The sequence below is a fragment of the Sander lucioperca genome, chromosome 9, assembly GCF_008315115.2.
Source record: "Sander lucioperca isolate FBNREF2018 chromosome 9, SLUC_FBN_1.2, whole genome shotgun sequence".
In the NCBI taxonomy this organism is placed as follows: Eukaryota; Metazoa; Chordata; class Actinopteri; order Perciformes; family Percidae; genus Sander; species Sander lucioperca.
This window is the reverse complement of record NC_050181.1, coordinates 8,052,056-8,077,406: the sequence shown is the minus strand read 5'-3', so window position 1 is coordinate 8,077,406 and position 25,351 is coordinate 8,052,056. Positions and strand designations below refer to the sequence as shown.

Here is a 25,351-nt window from a genome sequence, read left to right as displayed (position 1 = left end):
TAATGTTAATGATATATACAACTCAGAACCAATCCATTATGAGCCTCACAAATGGCTCAGTTAGATAAGCTGCCAGAGATAAAATCAAGGTTGAAGGTTACATTTTTTGACATACTATACTATGACTTTTTTCCAACATACTATTATATGACTTTTTTATGACTGTTTTCGACATACTATGACTTTTTTTTCGACATACTATACTATGACTTTTTTCGACATACTATACTATGACTTCTTATGACTTTTTCAACATACTATACTATGACTTTTTTTCAACATACTATTATATGACTTTTTTATGACTTTTTTTCGACATACTATACTATGACTTTTTATGACTTTTTGACATACTATATATACTATGATTTTTTTCGACATGCTATACAGTGACTTTTTTTCGACATACTATACTACGACTTTTTTTACGACTGTTTTCGACATACTATACTGTGATTTGTTTTCGACATACTATACTGTGATTTGTTTTCGACATACTATACTACGACTTTTTTTCTGACATACTATACTATGATTTTTTTCGACATCCTATACTATGACTTTTTTATGACTTTTTTCGGCATACTATACTGACTTTTTTATTACTTGTAGTTGTATGACTGTTTTCGACATACTATACTATGATTTTTTTCAACATACTAAACTATGACTTTTTTATGACTTTTTTTTCAACATACTATACTATGACCCTTTTTCAACATACTACACTATTACTTTTTATGATTTTTTTTTTCCAACATACTATACTATGACTTTTTTTCGACATACTATACTATAACTTCTTATGACTTTTTTCGACATACTATACATGACCTTTTTTCAACATACTACACTATGACTTTTTTCGACATACTATAGTGACTTTTTTATTACTTGTATGACTGTTTTTGACGAACTATACTGTTACTTTTTTTCGAGATACTATACTATGACTTTTTTCAACATACTATACTATGACTTTTTTTAACATACTACACTATGACTTTTTTCCGACATACTATATTATGACTTTTTTATGACTTTTTTCAACATACTATACTATGATGTTTTTATGACTTTTTATGACATACTCTACTATGACTTTTTGTCTTCAGTAATGTTAATGATATATACAACTCAGAACCAATCCATTATGAGCTTCACAAATGGCTCAGTTAGATAAGCTGCCAGAGATAAAATCAAGGTTGAAGGTTACATTTATTGACATACTGTGACTTTTTTGACATACTATACTATGACTTTTTTATGACTTTTTTTCGACATACTATACTGTGACTTTTTTTGATGTACTATACTATGAGTTTTTATGACTGTTTTCGACATACTATACTATGATTTTTTTTAACATACAATACTATGACTTTTTTTTAACATACTATACTATGACTTTTTTCGACATACTATACTATGACTTTTTATGACTTTTTTCGACATACTATACTATGACCTTTTATGACTCTTTTGTACATACTAAACCATAACTTTTTGATTTTTGAGTAATGTAAACGATAAATACAGCTCCGGACCAGTAGATTTGCACTTTACATATAGTTCAATGAGATAAGCTTCTTGAGATGAAAGAAAAGAAAGAAGAAAATTGGAGGTTGGGGGTTCAATTCTCAGACATGCTTTTATTTTTTTGACATAATATATTATGACTTTTTTGTGATTTTTTAATATGACGTTTTTAAGACTTTTTTTTCGCATTCTATACTATGACTTTTTTCCGACATACGATACTATGACTTTTTTCGAAATACTATAGGATGACTTTTTCATGATTTTTTTTCGACATACTGTACTGTGACTTTTTTTTACATACTATACCAGGACTTTTATGACTCTTTTGTACATACTAAACCATAACTTTTTGTATTTTGAGTAATGTAAACGATAAATACAACTCCGGACCAACAGCTTATAGTTTTACCTATAGCTCAGTGAGATAAAGAGATACAAATGAGAGGATTTGAGGTTGAGAGTTCAATTCAAAGACATCAGATGTGCTATGACTTTCTTTAACATAATACACTATGACTTTTTTTTTAACATTCTAGTATGACTTTTATTTTTTCCTCGAAGGAAAAGACTCCAACCCTGGACCTTCTGCATCGAGGAATAAACCTCTACATACAGTGAGGAAAATAAGTATTTGAACACCCTGCTATTTTGCAAGTTCTCCCACTTAGAAATCATCATCAATACTTATTTGCAGCTGTATCATACAAATAAATAGTTAAAAAATCATACATTGTGATTTCTGGATTTTTTTTTTAGATTATGTCTCTCACAGTGGACATGCACCTACGATGACAATTTCAGACCCCTCCATGATTTCTAAGTGGGAGAACTTGCAAAATAGCAGGGTGTTCAAATACTTATTTTCCTCACTGTATGTGCACCCACTCTACCAACTGAGCTAACTGGCCACAACGTTTTTATGACTTTTGTCGACATACTATACTAGGACTTTTTATGAAACTATAACTTCTTGTTTTTTGAGTAATGTAAACGATAAATACAACTCCGGACTAACAGATTTGTGTTTTACCTATAGCTCAGTGAGATAAGCTGCTTGAGATAAATACAAAAAACAAAACAAAAAGAAGATTTGAGGTTGAGGAATCAACTCTCTGACATGCTATGACTTTTTTTGACATGATATACTATGACTTTTTTGTGATTTTTTAATATGACGTTTTTAAGACTTTTTTTTCGCATTCTATACTATGACTTTTTTCGACATACTATAGTATGACTTTTTCATGATTTTTTTTCGACATTTTATACTATGACTTTTTTGTACATACTAAACTATAACTTTTTGTTTTTCAAGTGATGTAAACGATAAATACACATCCGTGTCAGCACACTTGGGCTTCACTTATAGCTCAGTGAGATAAGCTGATGGAAATAAAAACAAGATTGGAGGTTGAGGGTTCAACTCTCAGATATACTATGTCTTTTTTGACTTTCTGTATTATGACTGTTTTTAACATACTATACTATGACTTTTTTTTAACATACTATGCCATGACTTTTTTCGACATACTATAGTATGACTTTTTTCAACATACTATACTATGACTTTTTATGACTTTTTTCAACATACTATATGACTTTTGTCGACTGACTATACTATGACTTTTTTCAACATACTATACAGTGACTTTTTTATGACTTTTTTTCGACATACTATACTATGACTTTTTTTCGGCATACTATAGTGACTTTTTTATTACTTGTATGACTGTTTTCGACATACTATGCTGTGACTTTTTTTTCGACATACTATACTATGAGTTTTTAATGACTGTTTTTGACATACTATACTATGATTTTTTTCGACATACTATACTATGACTTTTTTTAACATACTATACCATGACTTTTTTCGACATACTATAGTATGATTTTTTCCAACATATTATTATATGACTGTTTTCGACATACTATGACTTTTTTTTCATACTATACAGTCATGGCCAAAAGTGTTGGCACCCCTGAAATTTTTCCAGAAAATCAAGTATTTCTCACAGAAAAGTATTGCATTAACACATGTTTTGCTATACACATGTTTATTCCCTTTGTGTGTATTGGAACAAAACAAAAAAAAAGAAGGAAAAAAAGCAAATTGGACATAATTGCACACAAAACTCCAAAAATGGGCTGGACAAAATTATTGGCACCCTTGCACAATTGTGGATAAATAAGATTGTTTCAAGCATGTGATGCTCCTTTAAACTCTCCTGGGGCAAGTAACAGGTGTGGGCAATATAAAAATCACACCTGAAAGCAGATAAAAAGGAGAGAAGTTGACTTAGTCTGTGCATTGTGTGTCTATGTGTACCACACTAAGCATGGACAACAGAAAGAGGAGAAGAGAACTGTCTGAGGACTTGAAAACCAAAATTGTGGAAAAATATCAACAATCTCAAGGTTACAAGTCCATGTCCAGAGATCTAGATGTTCCTTTGTCCACAGTGCGCAGCATTATCAAGAAGTTTGCAACCCATGGCACTGTAGCTAATCTCCCTGGATGTGGACGGAAGAGAAAAATTGAGGAAAGGTTGCAACGCAGGATAGTCCGGATGGTGGATAAGCAGCCCCAAACAAGTTCCAAAGAAATTCAAGCTGTCCTGCAGGCTCAGGGTGCATCAGTGTCAGCACGAACTATCCGTCAACATTTGAATGAAATGGAACGCTATGGCAGGAGACCCAGGAGGACCCCACTGCTGACACAGAGACATAAAAAAGCAAGACTACAGTTTGCCAAAATGTACTTGCCAAACTGTACTTGTACTAAGCCAAAATCCTTCTGGGAAAAGTTCTTGTGGATAGATGAGACCAAGATAGAGCTTTTTGGTAAAGCACATCATTCTACTGCTTACCGAAAACGGAATGAGGCCTACAAAGAAAAGAACACAGTACCTACAGTCAAATATGGTGGAGGTTCAAAGATGTTTTGGGGTTGTTTTGCTGCCTCTGGCACTGGGTGCCTTGACTGTGTGCAAGGCATCATGAAATCTGAGGATTACCAAAGGATTTTGGGTCGCAATGTAGGGCCCAGTGTCAAAAAGCTGGGTTTGCGTCCGAGATCGTGGGTCTTCCAGCAGGACAATGACCCCAAACATACTTCAAAAAGCACACAGAAATGGATGGCAACAAAGCGCTGGAGAGTTCTGAAGTGGCCAGCAATGAGTCCAGATCTAAATCCCATTGAACACCTGTGGAGAGATCTTAAAATTGCTGTTGGGAAAAGGCACCCTTTCAATATGAAAGACCTGGAGCAGTTTGCAAAGGAAGAGTGGTCCAAAATTCCGGGTGAGAGGTGTAAGAAGCTTATTGATGGTTATAGGAAGCGAATGATTTCAGTTATTTTTTCCAAAGGGTGTGCAACCAAATATTAAGTTAAGGGTGCCAATAATTTTGTCCAGCCCATTTTTGGAGTTTTGTGTGCAATTATGTCAAATTTGCTTTTTTTCCTTCTTTTTTTTTGTTTTGTTCCAATACACACAAAGGGAATAAACATGTGTATAGCAAAACATGTGTTAATGCAATACTTTTCTGTGAGAAATACTTGATTTTCTGGAAAAATTTCAGGGGTGCCAACACTTTTGGCCATGACTGTACTATGACTTTTTCAACATACTATACGATGACCTTTTTTCGACATACTATTATATGAGTTTTTTCGACATACTATACTATGATTTTTTTCGACATACTATACTATACTATGACTTTTTATGACTTTTCGACATACTATACTATGACTTTTTTATGACTTTTTTTCGGCATACTATAGTGACTTTTTTATTACTCGTATGACTGTTTTTGACATACTATACTATGATTTTTTTTCAACATACTATACTATGACTTTTTATGACTTTTTTCGACATACAATACAATGAATTCTTTCAACATACTATACTATGAATTTTATGACTTTTTTATTACTTGTATGACTGTTTTCGACATACTATACTATGACTTTTTTCGACATACTATATTATGATTTTTCTCAACACACTATACTATGACTATTTTATGACTTTTTTTTCAACATACTATACTATGACCCTTTTTCAACATACTACACTATTACTTTTTATGACTTTTTTTCCAACATACTATACTATGACTTTTATTCGACATACTATGATTTTTTTCGACATACTATACTATGACTTTTTTATGACATACTACAATATGACTTTTTATCACTTTTCGACATACTATACTATGACTTTTTTCCGACATATTATAGTATCACTTTTTTTTGACTTTTTTCAACATACTATACTATGACTTTTTTGACTTTTTATGACATACTCTACTATGACTTTTTGTCTTCAGTAATGTTAACGACATATACAACTCAGAACCAATCCATTATTCCGTTGTGTGTCTATGACTTTTTTCCGACATACTATTATACGACTTTTTTTATCAGTTTTCTACGTACAATGACTTTTTTTTCGACATACTATACTATGACTTTATATGACTTTTCTGACATACTGTACTGTGATTTGTTTTCGACATGCTATACTATGACTTTTGTCAACATACTGTATTATGACTTTTTTATGACAACTATACTATGACTTTTTGTCTTCAGTAATGTTAATGATATGACTTTTTTTGACATACTATACTGACTTTTTATGACAAACTATACTAAGACTTTTTTCAACATACTATACCATGACTTTTTGTATGACTTTTACTATCCCATTTTTTATAACATACTATGCTATGACTTGTGACATTTTTATAACATACTATATACTATGACTTTTTCTGACATCTTCATTGCATACTATACAATGACGTCTTTATGACACTATACCAGGGGTGGCCAACCAGTTAGGTATAAAGAGCCACAAAAAAAAACGCACCATAGCAAAAAGCCACACAACACATGCACGTCCACACTACAACCGCAACAGTGTCTTCCAGATCTGATGACAGTCATAATACATAGCAGTTTTCATAGTTTTTTTTGCTCACTTAGATTGACTCAGTGGGAAACCTGACAGTCTTTGTTATCCACAATCCTTTTCAGGTCTTGCTTGAACTCGGTTGTGGCCACTCGAAGCAACTCTCTCACTCATTTGTCACTAAAGGGGCTTTCAAACAATCGGATTCAGCAGTGAAAGGGTTAACGAGGAAGGTGATCTGTGGCCGCTGTTTTTCCTCAGGTTGCAGAATCTGTCCTCAAAACTCTGCTGCATTATTTTCCATTTTAAAATAATTGGCAAATGTATTGGCAGTATTGGCAGATGCATTCAAATGTGTTTTTTTTTTTTTACTTATCTGAAATACTCTATGTTTCAGAAAAGTTAAAGACAACAATCAACCAATGACACAGCCCCCAGCCACACAGTAAGAGCCTCACAGGAGCAGGCAAAGAGCCGCATACGGCTCAAGAGCCACAGGTTCGCCACGCCTGCACTATACTATGACATGTTTATGGCACATTCATGGCATACTATACTGTCCCATTATTTATGATGTACTATAATATGACTTTTAACGACTTTTTTATGTACTATCATTTTGACATTTTTATGGCATACTTTGCTATCCCATTTCTGTGCTTTGACTTTTGACATTTATGACACACTATGACTTTTTATAACATTGTATGCCATACTATATATTACATTTTTATACTATCCCATGTTTTATGACATACTATACTATGAATTTTTTATGACATACTATCACTTTATGACTTGTGTGACATACCTCTTTTTTGACATACTATGACTATGCCATTTTTTTAATGACATGATATATTATGGCATTCTTTATTAAATGTTTAATGAAATGCTGGGTGCCTGGCTAGCTCACCTGGTGGAGCAGGCACCCATGTGTGGAGGTTTGCTCCTCAGTGCAGTGGCCGCGGATTCAGCTCCAGCCTGCGGCCCTTTGCTGCATGTCATTCCCCCTCTCTCCCCCCTTTCATGTCTTCAGCTGCCTACAGTATATAGATGAAGGCCTAAAATGTCGTGTCTTTAAAAAACAACTTTGACATACCATACTATGACCTTTTTTATGACACTATACTATGACTTTTTATGGCATACTATACTGACTTTTTTTTTTTTTACATTTATATGACAGACTATGACTTTGCATGGCATTTGACAGAAAATTACTTTTTTTTTAATAATTTTTGTTATGACAAACATGACAAATATACTGCCTTTTTAAAATTTTTGACATACTATACTAGGACTATCACATACTATGACTTAAACATTTTTATGATATGACTTTGTACTTTTGATGACATACTAGGACTTCATGACACTGACATTTATGAACATTTTATGACATATGTTACCGTCTGGCTCAAGACCGGCAACAAAAGGGAGGTCACACACAGATAAATTAGTCAAAAAGTAGTTTATTTAACTAAGTAGACTAATAACACAAATTAACTCAACATAAATACAATAGTGGGGTGTGTAAATGTAGTAGACAGTCGTGTTTGCCATGTGTGGATGAGTGAATGTATGGTGTGATGTGTGTTGTAAGGTGCAACAAACCAAACAAAGAACAAAATGGTGAATGGATGCAGTAGGACCAGCTGAGAGAGAGTGAGACTCCCAGGAGGGCAGTCTTTTATGCCTTCCGCAAGCCACGCCCAGATGGCCAGGTACAGACGACCCTCCCAACTCCACCTCCCCACCCACTCCCAGTACCTGCAGACAAAGGAGCAGAACATGACAGGCAGGCAGATTGGGAAGGGTCGTCACACATACTATACTGACTTTTTTTAACAATACCATGACTCAACATTTTTCATTACTTACTAAATCATTAAATGTTTCACGCAATGCCATACCAGTGGTTTTAAAGTTTTGACAACCACAAGTGCCAATTTAGGGAGCCACCATATGATTAAAGGTCCTGTTAAAACTGTAGAGTTGTGCACCGCAATTGCTTACTTTAGCTAAAAAGGCACCAGTATTGATGACAGTGTTTAATTTCCGTGACACTCGCAAGGTGCCACTAGTTGCCAGACAGTACATTCACCCAGCCTTTATCACCCAGGATTTTGGGTGGGTTTAAGCTCTACTCTGAGACGGTGTTCCCTTAACATGTAAAGATGACTGCACTCCATGTAAAATGTTTTACAAAGAATAGTAATGAAACGGAGACAGAGGTTTGTGCTCAAAACTTTTTAATAACCGTGCAAACTGGAGCAGCAGCAACACTTTGGTTGACCAGGTAAACAGCTGATGGAGCTTAGATCTTATTGAAGGCAGCAACATCTACACTCTGGATCTGCAAAATAAGAAAAGTAAATCAACAATAAAGCATTTAAGTGATGGAGATTAAGACAAGAAAGAAATAGACGCACAACCCTGGTGCTAGTAGGTGGATATGGCCTGCCTCCAGTTTTTGTGCTAAACTAACGCTGCAGCCTTGTACTTAATGAACAGACATTGGAGTGGTATCAATTTCCTGAAACTCTCCACCAGAAAGTGAAAGAGCATATTTACTAAGAAGATAAAAAAAATCTTTTGGGACTTTGAACTCCACTATTTATCCCAGAGAGAAATGTATGTTCTTTGAGTTATTCAAGGTTTGGTTTACCCAAATCACAAAAGGCTTGCCTGTAATACTATCCAATAATGCAGATCATGTTATGTAATCTGGTAAGGGTTTAAAGTGGACATTATGCTTTTTTGTGTTTACTGTCGTATGTACAATGTTAGGTCAGATTTTCATGTTACACGTAGCCAAAACTTCAGATATTGAGGTGAAAGTATTTTAGAGAAACCCCTGTGAGCTAAAAGGTTCAGATTTCCAACTGTTCTAAAAACGCTCCGGTTTCAACAGTTTTTTTCTACTGTTGGCTAATTGTTACGCAACTCCAAGCCGGCCTTCTATGATTGGTCATCTGCTCCAGGCAGGAACTACTGGTCCGTTTTGTTTTTTTATTGATTGTCGCGTGTTACAGCTACATGCTAACGACAGTAAAAGATGTAATCTTTGCTGACAATGTTGAATTCTCCCCAGCCATGGGCAGTATGAGGAATGTTTTTCGAACATTAAAGCATGTAAACATGTTCTAGTACAAACACAAAATACAATTATGAACCTGAAAATGCTATAGAATAGTTCCCCTTGAAGACATTTCTGCCTCTATCCCAATACAGCAGAAGAAAATGGAAATTCATCTGTGGTGCTCACTTTGTTAGAAAATTACCTTTAAAATAAATTCAGCAGCAACATGTCTTTATCTGTTACTTTAGAGAGTCCACAAAATACACTATCAACATTTACCATAGGCACAATTCATGATCCATTTAGTGTCAATGAAGAGTGTTTGAGGCCTGTGAAATGTACGTAAAAGCAATTCATGACATGGCTACAGTCGGCTTTCTTAAAGCCCCAGTGTGTAACGTTTGTAGTTGTTCATTATCAGAATCTGTATTGCCCTTCACAAACTTGTCCTTTTTTTATGAATACTGACCACCACCATCAATTTCAAGTATTCCTATTAGCTTGGAATATTACATTTGCGCTTGCCAGTAAGGGACATACAAGCTATACTGCTCCGCCTTTCGCGTTTCCGACTCACAGCTGCTGCTAATGCTGCTAATGGGTATCGTAGCTTCCCGGCCCTGGCAAGTTTGAAGAAGGAAACATGGAGGACCACACGTATTCAAAATCCAAATTTAAGGAACAGGAGTCTTCTTCTTCACCCAGAAAAAGAAAACGGATATTGAAAAGAGCAAGAGACCGGCGTCATCAGAAAAAAAGAGTGAACATTGGAGCTACTTTGGACGCTGCAGTCACTTTTCTTTCTCTCTCCTTTCTTTCGGGTGGTGCGCGTGCCCGCTCGTGGAGTGAAGCGCGCGTCCGCGCCACTCTCCGACATGAACTCATCCATGAACAACCACCACGGCTGATAGACGGCCTTTTGTACGCCTTCGCTTTTTGAAGCGTGAAGGCTACCGTAGCTGCAATGCTGCGTGGCGAGAGCGAGTTGATTGTGATATATGATCTCAAACCTAGATGGGAGTAATTCTTACACAATGTAGCTTTAAACATCATGGGATTTAGAAGTCTTGTTTCCCCAGCTAAATTTCGTCTGGAGGATGCCTATTTCTTGGTCATTTATAAGAGTTTATTTTCAGCTTTTTACAATTATGCATGTGCAGGACAAAGACTTTGGACAGGGAAAGTAATGCCGTGACAGCGAGGAGGCTGGATGGAAACAGATCAGAATGTAGCAATGGGCTCTTGTCTTCTAAATAATTCCATCCAAAGTTAGACTTAAACTGAAACAAACACAAAGCAGCCTCTAAAAATAAAAATCAGTTTCCACAATTGAACAAGTCAAGCACCGTCTTCTTTCTACTTCTAACTACTACAATTAAAATAATTATGCCATGCTTCCAAAATAACCTTAGGATAATTTAATTACTGACCTGCTGCCTGTATATACCAATTTACAATAACCAGGTTACTGAGGTAGCTAGACATGTTCTCAAATTAAGTAATTTCTTAAAATGACTGACACAAATTCTGGAAACCAATTTTGCTGTTAAATCTTGTACTGCAATTTTATTCAATCCTGTGAGCGCCAAAAATTAAATTCCATTCATCAACATAGTATCAGGGTGGAGGCAGAGATGCATAACACAGAGGTCTTAAAACCTTAGATGAAATCAAAGCTATCTACATGGCTAGATACAACTCAAGGTAAGAGAAAAAACGTGTTATTAGGGTGAACAAATTACATCACAGTGGTTGTTACTTACATAGTCCTCAAACTTGGTGATCTCCTCCTCCAGAATGTCTGTGCCAACTTTGTCATCCTCAACCACGCAGTTGATCTGCAGCTTCTTGATGCCGTAGCCAACTGGCACCAGTTTGGATGCTCCCCATAGGAGCCCGTCCATCTGCACTGAGCGCACACACTCCTCCAGCTTCACCATATCAGTCTCATCATCCCACTAAGGGAACACATGGAGGAGGGGGACACACCGAACAATATTTAACCAGACAGTTATAATAAGACATTTTGCAGCAAAACTTTCAACATATGTTGATTGACACAGCATACTAATTTTGACTACATGCATGTTTAACTTATTTTGTTTGACAATTGAGCTAATAAATGCATTGGATGCATTGTTTGCAATGCATCATTTCATTCTGGCTAAATTATTTAAAAATATTTAAGTAGATAAATTAAGTGGAAATTAATTTAAAAAGGAGATTAAACCCAAACCATGTTTTTTCTTCACCTTTTATCCAAAACAAGAAAATCATTCAATCAAGAATCATTGTACAAACTAGATTTCCTGATTTTACATTTTCCACAACCGTAGGTTCCCTGTATGAGAACAAAACTACAATGGAACTAGCATTTTAATGTGCAACATGATACAGTTTAAGAGGACACGTACGGGCTTGACGTCCAACAGGATAGATGACTTGGCAATGAGGGCAGGTTTCTTGGACTTCTTGGCTGCATAGGCATCAACGCGCTCCTGCTTAAGGCGCGCTGCCTCCTCGTCGTCCTCATCACTGCCGAACAAGTCAATGTCATCGTCATCCCCGTTTTCCACCTTTACCGGCTTGACTGGAGCAGCCTTGACTGGAGCAGACTGGTCACAACAATGGAAAAGGACAGGAAATATCTGTGAAGATCTGCTCGAGAAGGCTTTTTCCAATAAAGCCTTATCTTTTTTCCTTCAACCATTTGTTCAAACAATTAAAACATGATACGATAATAGGATCAATAGATATGTGCAGGGGAGGAAAGAAGCCAAAGGGCTTATACAAAGTACTCCCCAATACAAGACAATTTAATTGAGTACAGTATAACAAATAACAAGACAAAGCAAACAATAAAAGCAGATAATCGAATAAGGAAACTTGCAATACGAGAAAAGAAAAACAAATAATACAATACTAAACTGTTTTGCATCTGTAAATGAGGTGTTCTTTCAATTGAGTCTGAACACATAACAAAGTAGAATACATTATGTCAATTTTCATTATATTAATTTAATTTATATCATATTTCTAATTGTTCCAGAGACAAGGCTGTCTTGCCTCTTTCAGACAGTAGTTTTATAAATACAGAGAACATATGTATCTAAAAAAAAAAAAAATAAATAAAAACCCTGCGTATATCTACCTTAGCACATGGGACAGCTGCTGGGCTCTTTTCCAGCATAGCCACTCTGGACTCCAGCTTCTGCAGGGCTGCTCTCATCTCCACCACCACTAACAAGCAAACACAATTATAAGAAAATGAAGTATGAATACTAGGGCTGGGCGAGAAATCGATTTTATCGATTAACTCGAATGTGTAGTTAACGTTGACTTGTTTAAATGAAAATCGGTTGTCTCCTTAACATCCGCCGACGCTCCCCTCTGGGCTCCAGTAGTTCTGAATGAGCTCAGCCCTCCCCCCGCGCATTTGCCATAGAGATACACAAACAACATGGCAGCGACAGGGACTATATAATAATATATAATAATAATAATAATAATAATAATAATAATAATAATAATAATAATATATTAGTTCTTTTCTTAACTAGTCGTTTCATTACTTACTTAACCGTAATCTCCGCCGAAATGACCGGCAGCTCGCGGTGCTCTGTACACGGCTCACAGTCACCTATTCTCGGATAGCTGAACCACCAACTACAGCTGACCTGACAGAGCACCATGTGGAGCACCGGAGCCGGTGTTGAGGAACTCCGTTGCAGCTCAACACATCTACTAACTGCCGCTGATACGTCCAGGCTGTGACGGAGGTCAGTAGCGGCTTAAACAACTAGTAACCGTCGCTTTGTAGCACGGATTACCGCTTTTTTGACTTTTTTACCGCTAGTTACTACGAAGGAACATCACGAGACCATGGCACATTACTCAGCAACAGGTGAAAATAGGGCCAAGGTTGCGCGACTTCAGTTAAAATTAATTTAACTTTTAAGTGAGGAACGAGAAGTGAATTACATGTATGTGTGAAAACAGCTTTATCTCATGCATCTGTTTTGTTGTTGTTGAATATATAGCATAATTATATAATTTGTTGAATATATAGCATAATTATATAATTTGTTGAATATATAGCATAATTATTTAATTTTGTAGGGAGGGAAAACACTCAAACCAATATACAGTTGTGTTCAGAATAATAGCAGTGTTTAAAAAAAAAAAGTGAATAATGCTCAAAATCCTTAGAATAGCTTTTAATTCCATAATATCAATGCATTGGGAACACTGCACATTCAATTCCAAATCAAAACATGATCAAAATTGATCAAGTTGGTGTTATACCTTTACAGAAAGTGAAGAAAAAGGAGAATATTAGGCTGTTCAAAAAAATAGCAGTATTTGCATTTTTCTTCACAATCTCAAACATTTACTGTATGAACTGAAAAATGTCTCAAGGGTTTGCTTTACTTTGTATCACTGCACTAATATTTAGTTGCATAACCTTTATTTCTGAGAACTGCTTCACATCTGTGTTGCATGGAGTCAACCAACTTCTGGCACCTGTGAACAGGTATTCCAGCCCAGGACGATTGAACTACATTCCACAATGCCTCTGCATTACTGGGTTTTGCCTCAGAAACAGCATTTTTGATGTCACCCCACAAGTTTTCTATGGGATTGAGGTCTGGGGATTGGGCTGGCCACTCCATAACATCAATCTTGTTAGTCTGGAACCAAGACTTTGCTCGCTTACTGGTGTGTTTTGGGTCATTGTCTTGTTGAAAGACCCATTTATTTAAAGGGGATTTTATTTTAAGCCCTAATGGATACTGTATAACAAGTAAGCAAAAAGCTCAGGAAGACATCACAAAACTCACACACATACCTTTGTGCAGAGTTTGGTTCTCCAGTTCCATGCTCTTCATGCGCGAAACCAGCTCCTGGTCTCCTGCATGTGAGGATGACTGTGGAGAGATAAACACAAATTAATTAGCAAATGTCATGTTGCAGGTCAGGGCTCAAATGGTGACAATGCAAAAGCAGCATTCTTATCCAGGTTGAGAGCCAATCCAAGCCTGAAGAGAAGAAGCAAGCAAAAAAAAGTCAACGTGGTGAGGTTTAAAAAGAAACCCATGCAAGGCTAAAATATCTATTACTATGGGTGTGACGAGACACCTAGCTCACGAGACAAGACACAAGATTGGGTTCACGAGATCGAGACGAGATTTTAACACTACACTTTACAGAAAACTTCAATGAAGAAATAAGACTGGAAAAATAGTCCTTTATTCAAACGAAAGTCACAAAATGAAAACCGAGCACTGAAAGGCCATAAACTCAAATGACTGGTTACTCTCCTGTATAACTAACAGTTACACTTACTTATTCCATATGTATGGTGGAGAGAGAGTCTTCACTCAGAGAACCAAGGTTACAACATAACATAAGTGTTTTCTGGCAGTAGTTGAGACCAGTTGTTTTATACTTGAATTTGTCATTGTACAGTAGACAGAGAGAAATAAGCTTATTTTACTATAGTTTCACATTGATTACGTTCTAAAGCACAAATAAATTACCATCAAACACTCAGATGATTTTGTGAAGACAGATGCTATTTTCTCCTCTGCATTTTATTAATTGCAGCACTAAACAATGGAGGCTACTCTAGTATTGATTTATGACCATTATAGGACAAAGAGAACATTTCTCTTTATTTAATGTCATTAAAAGTAAAGTTAGGTTTTGCTGTCCGCTTCCCAACTCATTTTAACAGAGAAAGAGAGTGCCACCGTGAACTGCACGCTGCGGACGTGTGTGTCTCAGACAAGAGAGAGGGAGGGAGGGGGGGGGGGGGAAGAGAGAGAGAGAGAGAGAGAGAGAGAGAGAGAGAGAGAGAGAGAGAGAGAGAGGGAGAGAGGGAGAGAGAGAGAGAGAGAGAGAGAGAGAGAGAGAGAGAGAGAGAGAGAGATAACGTTCTAACTTCTCTTAATACATCCATGGGTTTTACAGGCAGTTTTTCCCCCCCCACTATCGCTTTGCAAAAGTAAACAGAGTAAACTTTGGAGAACGGCCGGGGGAATTTCAATGGTAATTTCAAGGCTGCTGCTGTACTGATATCGCGAGACACTTTTACCTCGAAGAGAAATCTCGTCACGTTTAATCTCGCCACACCTCTATCCATTACACAACAATGATTTGGATACACTGCACACACACAATGCTGATGTTAAAATGCACTCCCTCGATCCCCAATAAAGAGAGGATTTAATGTTTACGACAGCATGCAGGTAAACTTCATTTAAAAAGGGAATAGTTTGACATTTCGGGAAAACTTATTTGCTTTCCTGCAAAGAGATGAGAAGATCCATACCAATCAAAAACAAAACATGCCACTTTAGTATTTGTATCGAATAGAGTAACAAGATAAAACGTTAATTAGAGGACGTGCTGGCAGGTAGGTAATTTTTCTTTATATACATCTTTAGACAGAGTCAGGCTAGCGGTTTACCTGTTTCCAGTCTTTGGACTCACAGATATAAGTTGTATTGATCTTGATATTGACTCTTCTGACTCTTCTAACTCTCGGCAACAATGTGAATAAAGTAATTGTATTTCCCACAATGTCAAACTAGTTAAAGTTTCATGGATAATTGATTACTTGATTCAGAATTTATATGAAAAGGCAACTCACTGTATATAAGAATTTTGCTTTCAAGATAGAACATTAATAATTATCACAATATTAAACAATCATCCAGGTTATTATAATTTCCACCCCCAAATTCTGAATCCGTTGTGTTGTAGTGTATGAAGCTTAAAAAAAAGAAAAGAAAAAGATGCAAGATGATAAGATGGTGGTTCAGGAGGAGACATCTTAGTGCTGTGATAACAGTAGCACACTCCACACCAGGCAGCAGCAGACACAGCCAGTGCACCAGGCTGTCTGTCTCAGCCATGCAGCGCTCCCAGGCCTGAGCAGCAAAACCGGATGCGGAAGACTTACATTTCTGTGCTGCCGTTTCTGCTGGCGCCCCTTGGGCTGCTGCAGAGAAGTTTTCACCTGCACCCGGCAATGTAAAGGGTGAAAGTAAGGGGAGGGGGGGCGGGGGAACCAGAAGAAAAAAAGGAAAAACTGGTTGTAGGAAGAAACTTGGATGCTACACATGCATCAGAGCTGTCAGTAACAGAAAATAAAGTCAATATTCTGAGAAATGGGATGAAACATTTTAAAATTGCATTAAATCAACTTTTTATATCACAACCATATCAAATGACAGTTAAAAAGTCACTAGTAGTGCCAAAATGGGAAATATAAACCAATCCAGCAGCTCTACAGAACTATTTAAACCATTATAGCACATGTTTAAGTCTGTGAAACCACTGTGTTTTACTCATTGACCCCTTCAAGGCAGCCGTTTCCAGCAAACAAGCTCCAAGTTGGTTGTAAGCAATACAGTAGCTCTTTTTGCTTACACTGGGAACACACCACCTGCGCAAGTGTCGTGTAAATAAGTGCCTGATCGTGCACCTGGCCTTTCACACTGAATGCATATTTCTACGTGCCAGTAATCAATACAACCAGAGACAAAGCAAATTTTTCCTTTGAACGCGTACAAAATAATATATAGTATAACCACACTTTTACTGCTAACATTGCAGCATTGATGTAAAGACAAACAGATACGCAACTTACTGACAGATTGCAATGGAGATTATAGGAGAAGCAAGCAGAGGAGAGAGGGAGAATGTGTCTAACAGTGTGTCTCTTAACAGAAACTGTAGCATGCATGAAGCACTTTTCTTGTAAAGTGCAGGCCAAAGGTTTTCTGGGAATGAAATATGGCTAAAATGTCCCTTAACTTGCTGTCTATACTATAATCACAATTTCTAAATTAAACAGATGTTTTCCTGTTTTAGGGCTGGTACACGGACATTAGTGAGTACAGTCCTGCCACTACTGGGGGTGTGCCTGAGGCTCATTTGTAGCACAGTACTCACTCCGTTTAGTGACTGAAGAATATTCTGTCGGGATTTAGCAATGTCCTGCAGGATGGCATTAACTTCTTTCCCCTCCAGGTACATGTGGGTAAAGCAGTGATGAAGCGGGAGCAGTGAAAAAGACAGAAAGCAGCATGCAAAACAGACAAAAGCAGGATGGACCATACAGCAAACATTTAGGATGACTCAATTAAAAAAATGTAAGCAAGGAGCAAATAAATGTGAGCTACATGCAAATGTTGTGCCTCATGATAAAATATAAAAGATTACACACATTTTGGCAGGAGGCACGAGGGTAACACAAACCCAGGATGGTGCAGCTGTCATTTTCCTACTTCAGTACACGTTATACTGAAATGTGAATCATTTCAGGACATTGTTTCTGACATATTTCACTCTTTGTATTTGGGCAGCAGTAGAGGAGCATCTCTGAAAAACTCAGAACATAAAACCAAAACTACCTGCATTGCTTGAAATCACAAAGGGTAAGGCGAAGCCATATAGCATTCTGAGTTTTGGGTGAAACAACCCTTTAAAAAAGACACAGGAGCGATCATTCTCCAATCTACATTATTTCCCAGGCTTATGCAGAAACTCTCTACTGTCCTGCACAGACTGGGAGGCAGAGGCAGCTGCCAAACCACCTGACCCCTCTCACAAGGACAAGCCACTTCTAAATCGAGCGACTTAACAGGCCAGTGATTGACAGGGCAGCATGAGCTGAGTATGTGTCAGCCACAAGACGAAGGAACTTCAAAAGATAGCAGCAAGAGACAAGAGAAGGATTGGAAATAAAGGTTGTGTAAAGAAAAAAAGTCATTTCTAAGAATGATCAGGTTGATGCACATTAAACAAGGTCCTGACTACAAAAAACAACAGTTTTGCTTTTGGGCTACATAAAAACAGGCTTTCAAAAAGAAGTTGAAAAGCTATTTTTTTTTTTTTTTTTTTTAAAAGATGTTTGCTTGTTCTACCTGTGTAGAGGGTCCGTTGGCTCCTTCGTAGAAGCACTTCTCCGCCTCATCGTAGCGCTGTTTGTCAAACCAGATGTTCTCTGAGGCGAGGCACTGCAATCCACTCATGTTGGTACTGAGGGGGGAAGTTAGTAAATTATTTAATGTAGCACCTTTTACAGAAGAAAGTCACAAGAGTAAAATGTGTTAAAAAGACCAAACAATGAATAGAAATAAAAACAGTAAAATAAAACATAAAAACAAACAAAATTACAAACATGAGACAAAGGCCAGTTTGACTAGGTAAGTTTGCAGCTGATTTTAACAGTGCCGAAGCCACCTAGGTTTATAAATAAGAATGCAAAAAACAATGATCTGCACCCAACAGTTTATCTACTAACCAACAGCCATGACCAGGCGTTTAGTCGTCACAGCCAGCACAATCAGTGACAAGAAATGAGTGACAGAACATTATTAGATGCTTGACCAGGACACCGTATATTACACGTTACAATATCATGCAGAGCCACAGATGGAGTTGTAGGTGAAATAGGGAGACACAAAACAAAGCGTAAAGCAGACAGTTTCAACCATATACACAGTAAATTAATGGCAGAATAACAGTTTCTGTAAAATAAAAAGAAACAAAACAAATGGATATAAGACTACTGCATATATGCTTCACCTCCCTTCTTATTCTGCTGACATGTTAGCGCAGCAGACAGGCATCTACACATTCCTCAGTCAGTTAAAACACAGTTGCCTGGTCTGCAAAGTCTGGATTATAGAACAAAAGGTTGGTCGCTGACCGTTCACAACCCCCCCTTAGTGATAGCAGAGGTCCACTTCATTGTGTGATTATCAAAGAGACCCAGTTCACTGTAACATGTCAGTAAATGATGGCATGGTGTACACTAATACTTTGGTGACACAAGGTCAGACTTGTGTTTAAAAAATGCAAGGGGGTGAATTGATGCAGGCGTAGGTAAGACAAATTAAAGGCTTGTCAGATGCCAAAACACTGCAGAGCGCTTTATAGTACTCCAAGACAGGACTTTACGACACTGGAAAGTTATCACTGTGAAATATTTTTTATCTTTAGTCACAATGATCACAAGATAAATAGTAGAAATACAGCAATAACATTACAAATAATCAACTGGCCACTGCAGCGCCTTGCGATGATATTGCATTGCGGCAAAAGTTGAGTGAGGTTTTGCTGAAGCCCTGTGTTGGCACCCCTGCTGCGTCAATGAATTGACCTTGTTTAAATGAAAATTGTGTTTATTTTCTTGAGTGCTTAAATTTGTCCAAATGTGGCCTAAACCAAAAACTCTAAACAAAGGCTCATCTAAAACTTGCATTTAAAAAAGTATTATACACATTGGCTCATTTAAAAGCCCATCAAAGATAACAAAAGAAATAAGTGAAAATTAAATCATTTTCCACTATTTTCTTTCATAGCTTTTACCCATTACTTTCGACCACATTTTAATAATGTGAATGTCTTAAAATAAAATATAGGGATGTCATTATTAAGCCTGGGCTTATTAGCATAACTGAAAAAGGCCACACAGAATGCATGACGAACAAAATAAACAAAAAACATAAAAGTTAAATAAACTGAAAACACACATCACATCTCTGCCATTCCCTGTGTGAGATGTGCCATACTTCTCCCATCTGGGCTTGCTTTTCGTCTCAGAAAGGCCCCTCTTCCTCTGGGTTGGCCCCTTGCTGCCCTTGCCCCCTTGCTCGGTCTCAGAGGAGGTGCGGTTGCGGCCTCTACTGTACCGACGGTGTGGGGTACCAGAGGCCTTCACGGTGGTGACAGGGTGCCCCGGATCCTGCTGTTGAGCAAGGCTGCGTCTAGACTGGAAGGTCATGTAGCCTCTGGTGTTTGGACTCCTCGGAGAGGATGACAGCGGCCCGTTGCCATTAGAGGCGAGCCGCTGTTGGTAGTTGCTCTCGGTCTGCTCATAGGTGCTGCAGTTGTACAAGATTCCCTCTGCCTGCATGCCCTGGAGGACGGGACTTTGACCGTAGGAGCCCCTCGCTTCCATGGAGGTGCTCAACCACTCCTCTTCAGCCCCAAAGCTGTGGCTCTCTGACAAACGCGTGCGTTGCCGCAGCCTCCCAAACTGGACTTCATCTCCGCCGATAGTGGGATTATTACCCTGCCTGAAGGTCCCCACTGGTACAGCATGCTGAGGGGCTCCTCCTTGCTGATGGTTTGGCCAAGACTGATCCATTTCTCTATTAAAGGGGTCTCTTTTCTACTCACTTTAGTGTTCATGAGGAGAGAAAAGAAGCAACAGGTGGAAGCTAGAGCCATTAGTTCAGTGTGAAGTTAGCATCACAAAGAAACTTTGCTGGTTAGAAGCATCAAAGAAAGCTCATAAACAGCTGATGTGTGATGCCAATGTGGTCTTGCAGGCAACGAGACGGTGGATTGATCAAAAAGCTTACATTCATTCATTTTTTTTTTTTTTATTATATATATATATATATATATATATATATAAAAGAGTTCAGAATGCCATTAACCTGTCTGAGAATAGATACATCTACTGAGAATGCACAAGGTTTTATTTGTATGCTTTTAGGATATGACATCATTCCCCAAACAAGTAATAACAGTTCATTGATCAATCTCACATTGGACTTTCAAAAACCAAAGACAAAAACAAACAATGCAAAGTGCAATGTGGCTAACACAAAATAACATAAAAGTGAGAATGGGCAACATTTAGGTTAGGATATGTTTGCAGTGTTTCCTCATTATTCATTTCAAATCAAAAAAAAAAATCTATGAAGTACAAATATTTTTTTAATTGATTTTATGATTAATAAGCGATTTTAACTTAACCCAGGGTAAATTACATACAGATTATGACAAGTGCGGTGCAAAACTAGAGTAAGGCCATTCAGGGATGAATCAATTTATCGGTATCAGCCAATATTTGCCTCGTTGAAGGCAGTCACCTATGGCAGTAGCCAATCTTTATTATTATTATTATTATGTTGTTTTTATTGGGGACAGACTCGGACAACAGTCCGCTAGCATATGCTGCTACTGCTGATTTGGAGAAGAAGCCACTGACTGGACACGACGCTGGCATGACATATGGTGTAAGAGGTCAAAGGGTGACGTGGTCATGTGTGGTTTGTTTACAGTATAAGAAAATGTTGCATTTACATTTAACAAAATGTTTTTGTTGTGCTATGTAGCCTAAATACTGAAAGATTATTGTCATGGAGTAGGTAACGTTAGTTGTATAGCAGACTAATAAGGGCTTTTGAAGCAGTTATTTTTCATGTGAAAGAAGGATATATTAAAATGTTTCATAAATGTGTATAATCTAATTTATGATTTAAAGAGTTTTAATAAGGGTATGCATTATATAGTTCAATTATTTTTTATAATGAAGAATTCTTTGTTTCCCTGTCACAAATGGGGAAAACGTAGTATCTGATTAATGAGGAAACACTGTTTATGCATTAAATACTTCTTGTGAAACCAAAAACCCAACCTGTGCAACAGTGTCTGGCTCACCTTTGTTTTGGCATGCTGGAGGATAATGTACACTACCTATTGTGGAATGGGATATTTAAATATTTCAAAGTAATTACATAAGTTTGAATTATATTTGAAAATCATAGTATACAATCAAAATGTTTCTGATAGAAGCACTACCTACATCACAACCAAGACATTTACATTGTCAAGCATAAAATAAAAAAGCTAACCACATAATACAAAGGAAAAATTAAAAAACACTTTACAAAAAACAACTTACAAACATGAGCAATGCATTATTTATAGCACTGTTAGTGCAGATATACACTCGAAGTTGCCAGTTTTGTTAGGTACACCTAGCCTAAACTAATGCAGTAAGAGACCTGTAATAAATCCTACCTTTATGTGGAACTGTGCTGTGTTTTAACCAGGTCATTTTGGAGGCAGCAGTTTTTAGCTGTTGAATTACATTGTGTTAATCTGAGAGGAGTTTCTAATATTTTCTTTTCCATTAGCTGAAACAATTAGTCGATGAATCAACAACATTAATTGTGTGGGTCACTTTTCAAGCAAAAATGTCAAACAAATGCTTATACTAACCTCTTACCTTTAAATATGTTCTGTTTTCTCTTTTTATAACAGTATAAATGAATATGTGATCTTGGGTTCCAGGAATTGTGATGGCCATTTTCTGCCATTTTACAGACAAAAATATATTTTATGCAACAAAAAAAAAAAAAAATCGACAGATGTGTCAAAATAGATGCATCAATAAATGTAGACGAAACACCTCTCAGTAAAATGCATAAACATATACAATACAGTTCAACAGCACAACAAACTACACGCTCCAAAATTACCATAAAGATGAATTAACATCTCTCTGAAACAGTTCAATTAAAACATTTTAACCTTCATAAAAGGTAGGATTTAGTACAGGCCTGCTGTATTAGTCTGCATTATTTTTAGCTAGGTTGTACTAACTAGTAACTCAGTGCAAAATACTTCCGCTACACCATAAAACAGCAATAAACCAGTGCATGTGTTAGAGCATCAGCTGAAAAGCAGCTGCAACATCAACACTCACCTTTGGTAACTGGAATGGAAAGCTAATGCCCAACAGTGAAATAAGAGACAATACAAAAATGCTCATAAACTACAAACGCAACCACAGGACTATTTTTTGTTAAATGTTTGAAGAAAATTTACATAGATACAAACTATAATTATCTCAAGGCATGGAAATGGGGGGGACAAAAATAACTATTTCGCAAGCAATTTGTCACTTGAGAATCATAGAAAGAAGTGAACTCATGTATAATACCAGTCACAAATCAGGTATATGGCACAGTCAAAGTGATAGTAATACAAGTAGAAATTCGTGTTGTACTTTATCTATTGCTTGCTCACACTGACAGTCTTGTCTAGCAAAAGTTTTTGACAGTCCAGGCAACTTGTAGCTAGTTCCTTTGACCACGTGGCGCTTGAAAGCTCTAAATTCAAAATACTTGTGGGTTTTTAACAAACAATACACTTTTTGTTATGTGCCAGGTCATAAAAATACAACTCTTCTGCACTTACTCTTGGCTTTATTCGACGTTTTATAGCTTAGTAGCTGTCCCTTTGCGTGCTGCAACGACTGTATCCGACGATAGAAGAGGATTTGCATTAGCGGACCGCCTGTATTATTCAGTGACAGAGGGCGGAGGGCCGTTAGCTTTTCCACTACTGTATCGATGATTTCCGCTTTTGTTTAATGTTTATGGCAAATATAATGACAAACAGGCACACACACAGAACAAGTTATTTTCTATGAATCCTGAAAATAAGAAGACATTCGTGTTTTCGATATAATTTATACCGTATACCTTCAGGATGGTATGATCCATTTTGGCCAAAACTTCATTTCCCAGAATTCAAAGTGAACCGGTCAGCTAACATCGTAGCTATGAGCATTCTACGTCATACAGTCCATGCTTCGATAGGCTGTATATGCAGTTTATTGTCAATACATCCATGTTTATTGTCTATGGCTATAAACCTATATGCTGCGTTCCGTTGTGGGGCCCAGCAATGAATCTATAACAATAATGGCCCGGTCAAATACATAAACTGTGAATTTATTTGTTTAGTTAGAGCAATAACGCAATGTTGCTTTTGTCATCTTTCCAGTCTGACAAATGGACCTCTGTGACGGCATCTTTTAAAATAAAGCTGGGCTAAATATTGAAAATGTTAAGTTTAAGATTTAAATTCATTGTGCAGCCAAATACTTTTCCCTTTCTTGTCCTGCAGGGGGCAGACTAGTCGAGCCAATATAAATAGACTGAATAAAAACCTGAATAAAAACTATGCAAGGCTATGAATATTATTGATGATATTTTATATAGACCGGAAGACACAGACTAGATTATTTGGGTTTGTAAAGGTTATATAATTTAAATTTTAGCAGAATTTGGCTAGTTTTCAGTGTGGCTTTGGTAAATTTGTTTGAGATATTATAATTATTATTTATTATTGTTATTATTAGGCTATTAGTAGTAGTATTACGGTAATATTAAGGCTTTATACTATTTTTTTTTTTAAACTTTTTTTGAAGGGTGGAGGTAAAGGTATAGAATAACTGATTGAAAGACTGAATTTTACATAATTTGCAACAGGTAGCTATTGTGCCATACAAGAAATGAATGCAAAATAAACGTATATGTTCAACAGAACCACTTCATAATCTGTGTAACAAGGACTAAAAAGTTCTTACAAAAAAGCAAAAAATACATAATTTAAATATATAACATGCTATCAACTATACACAAGCTTTTCCACAGTTCCACAGCATATTGACCACAAGTCAATGCATTGAAAGCAAAAACCAAGCGTGTTTGTCAGGATAGACTGACAGGTGGATTGGATTCACCAGGGGTAATATATATATATATATATATATATAATGTATTTTTGACCTTGTCATAATGTTTTCAGCAATGCACATCACTGAACAACCAGTGAAAAAAACTGAAAAATGTACGATGATTACAATATTTTACAACTATGTGCAATGTGAAAACTTCAAAGGAAACATAATAGATATAGATAGTGTCATCAGCTCTTAAATCTCTCCTGTGAAATAGAGATTGATCAGTTACTTCTGGCAGCTTCAGAAATCTGAAAGAAGTCAGAAAGCTGGCCTCAGCTAACTTTCTGTTTCAAAGAGTATTATCATCTCGTGCAAAATGATGAGAAGGGTTTGAACCCATGAGGACATCACATAATCAGACCTACATCATATTCACATTCAATCACTCTGGTTGACCAATAATGTACAACTTACATCTAATCTTTTCTTTTCAAAAATCAAATAGGG

At 36.8% G+C, this 25,351-nt stretch overlaps 2 protein-coding genes across 20 annotated transcripts in view; one reads left to right on the top strand and one right to left on the bottom strand.

The window, feature by feature from the left end:
- LOC116046212 (protein THEM6-like) overlaps positions 1-25,351 on the top strand; it is a 217,139-nt gene that overhangs the window by 61,066 nt on the left and 130,722 nt on the right. The gene's annotated exons all lie outside the window — the stretch shown is intronic.
- On the bottom strand, positions 8,709-23,689 carry eef1da (eukaryotic translation elongation factor 1 delta a (guanine nucleotide exchange protein)). 19 transcript variants are annotated; one of them, XM_036005063.1, is made up of 10 exons: positions 23,572-23,664; positions 23,078-23,099; positions 22,027-22,062; positions 18,492-18,606; positions 17,518-17,589; positions 14,405-14,483; positions 12,707-12,795; positions 11,970-12,170; positions 11,319-11,513; positions 8,709-8,829 (listed from the first exon to the last, which is right to left on the bottom strand). In XM_036005063.1, exons 3-10 carry the CDS (start codon positions 22,038-22,040, stop codon positions 8,791-8,793), a joined length of 804 nt encoding a protein of 267 aa, XP_035860956.1. In that variant the 5' UTR covers positions 22,041-22,062; positions 23,078-23,099; positions 23,572-23,664; the 3' UTR covers positions 8,709-8,790. The 19 variants fall into 19 exon arrangements, with proteins under 19 accessions (XP_035860956.1, XP_031150369.1, XP_035860950.1 ...); XM_031294509.2 differs by lacking the exon at positions 17,518-17,589 and adding an exon at positions 16,523-16,579; XM_036005057.1 differs by lacking the exon at positions 22,027-22,062 and adding an exon at positions 20,106-20,753 and having other exon boundaries at positions 23,572-23,658.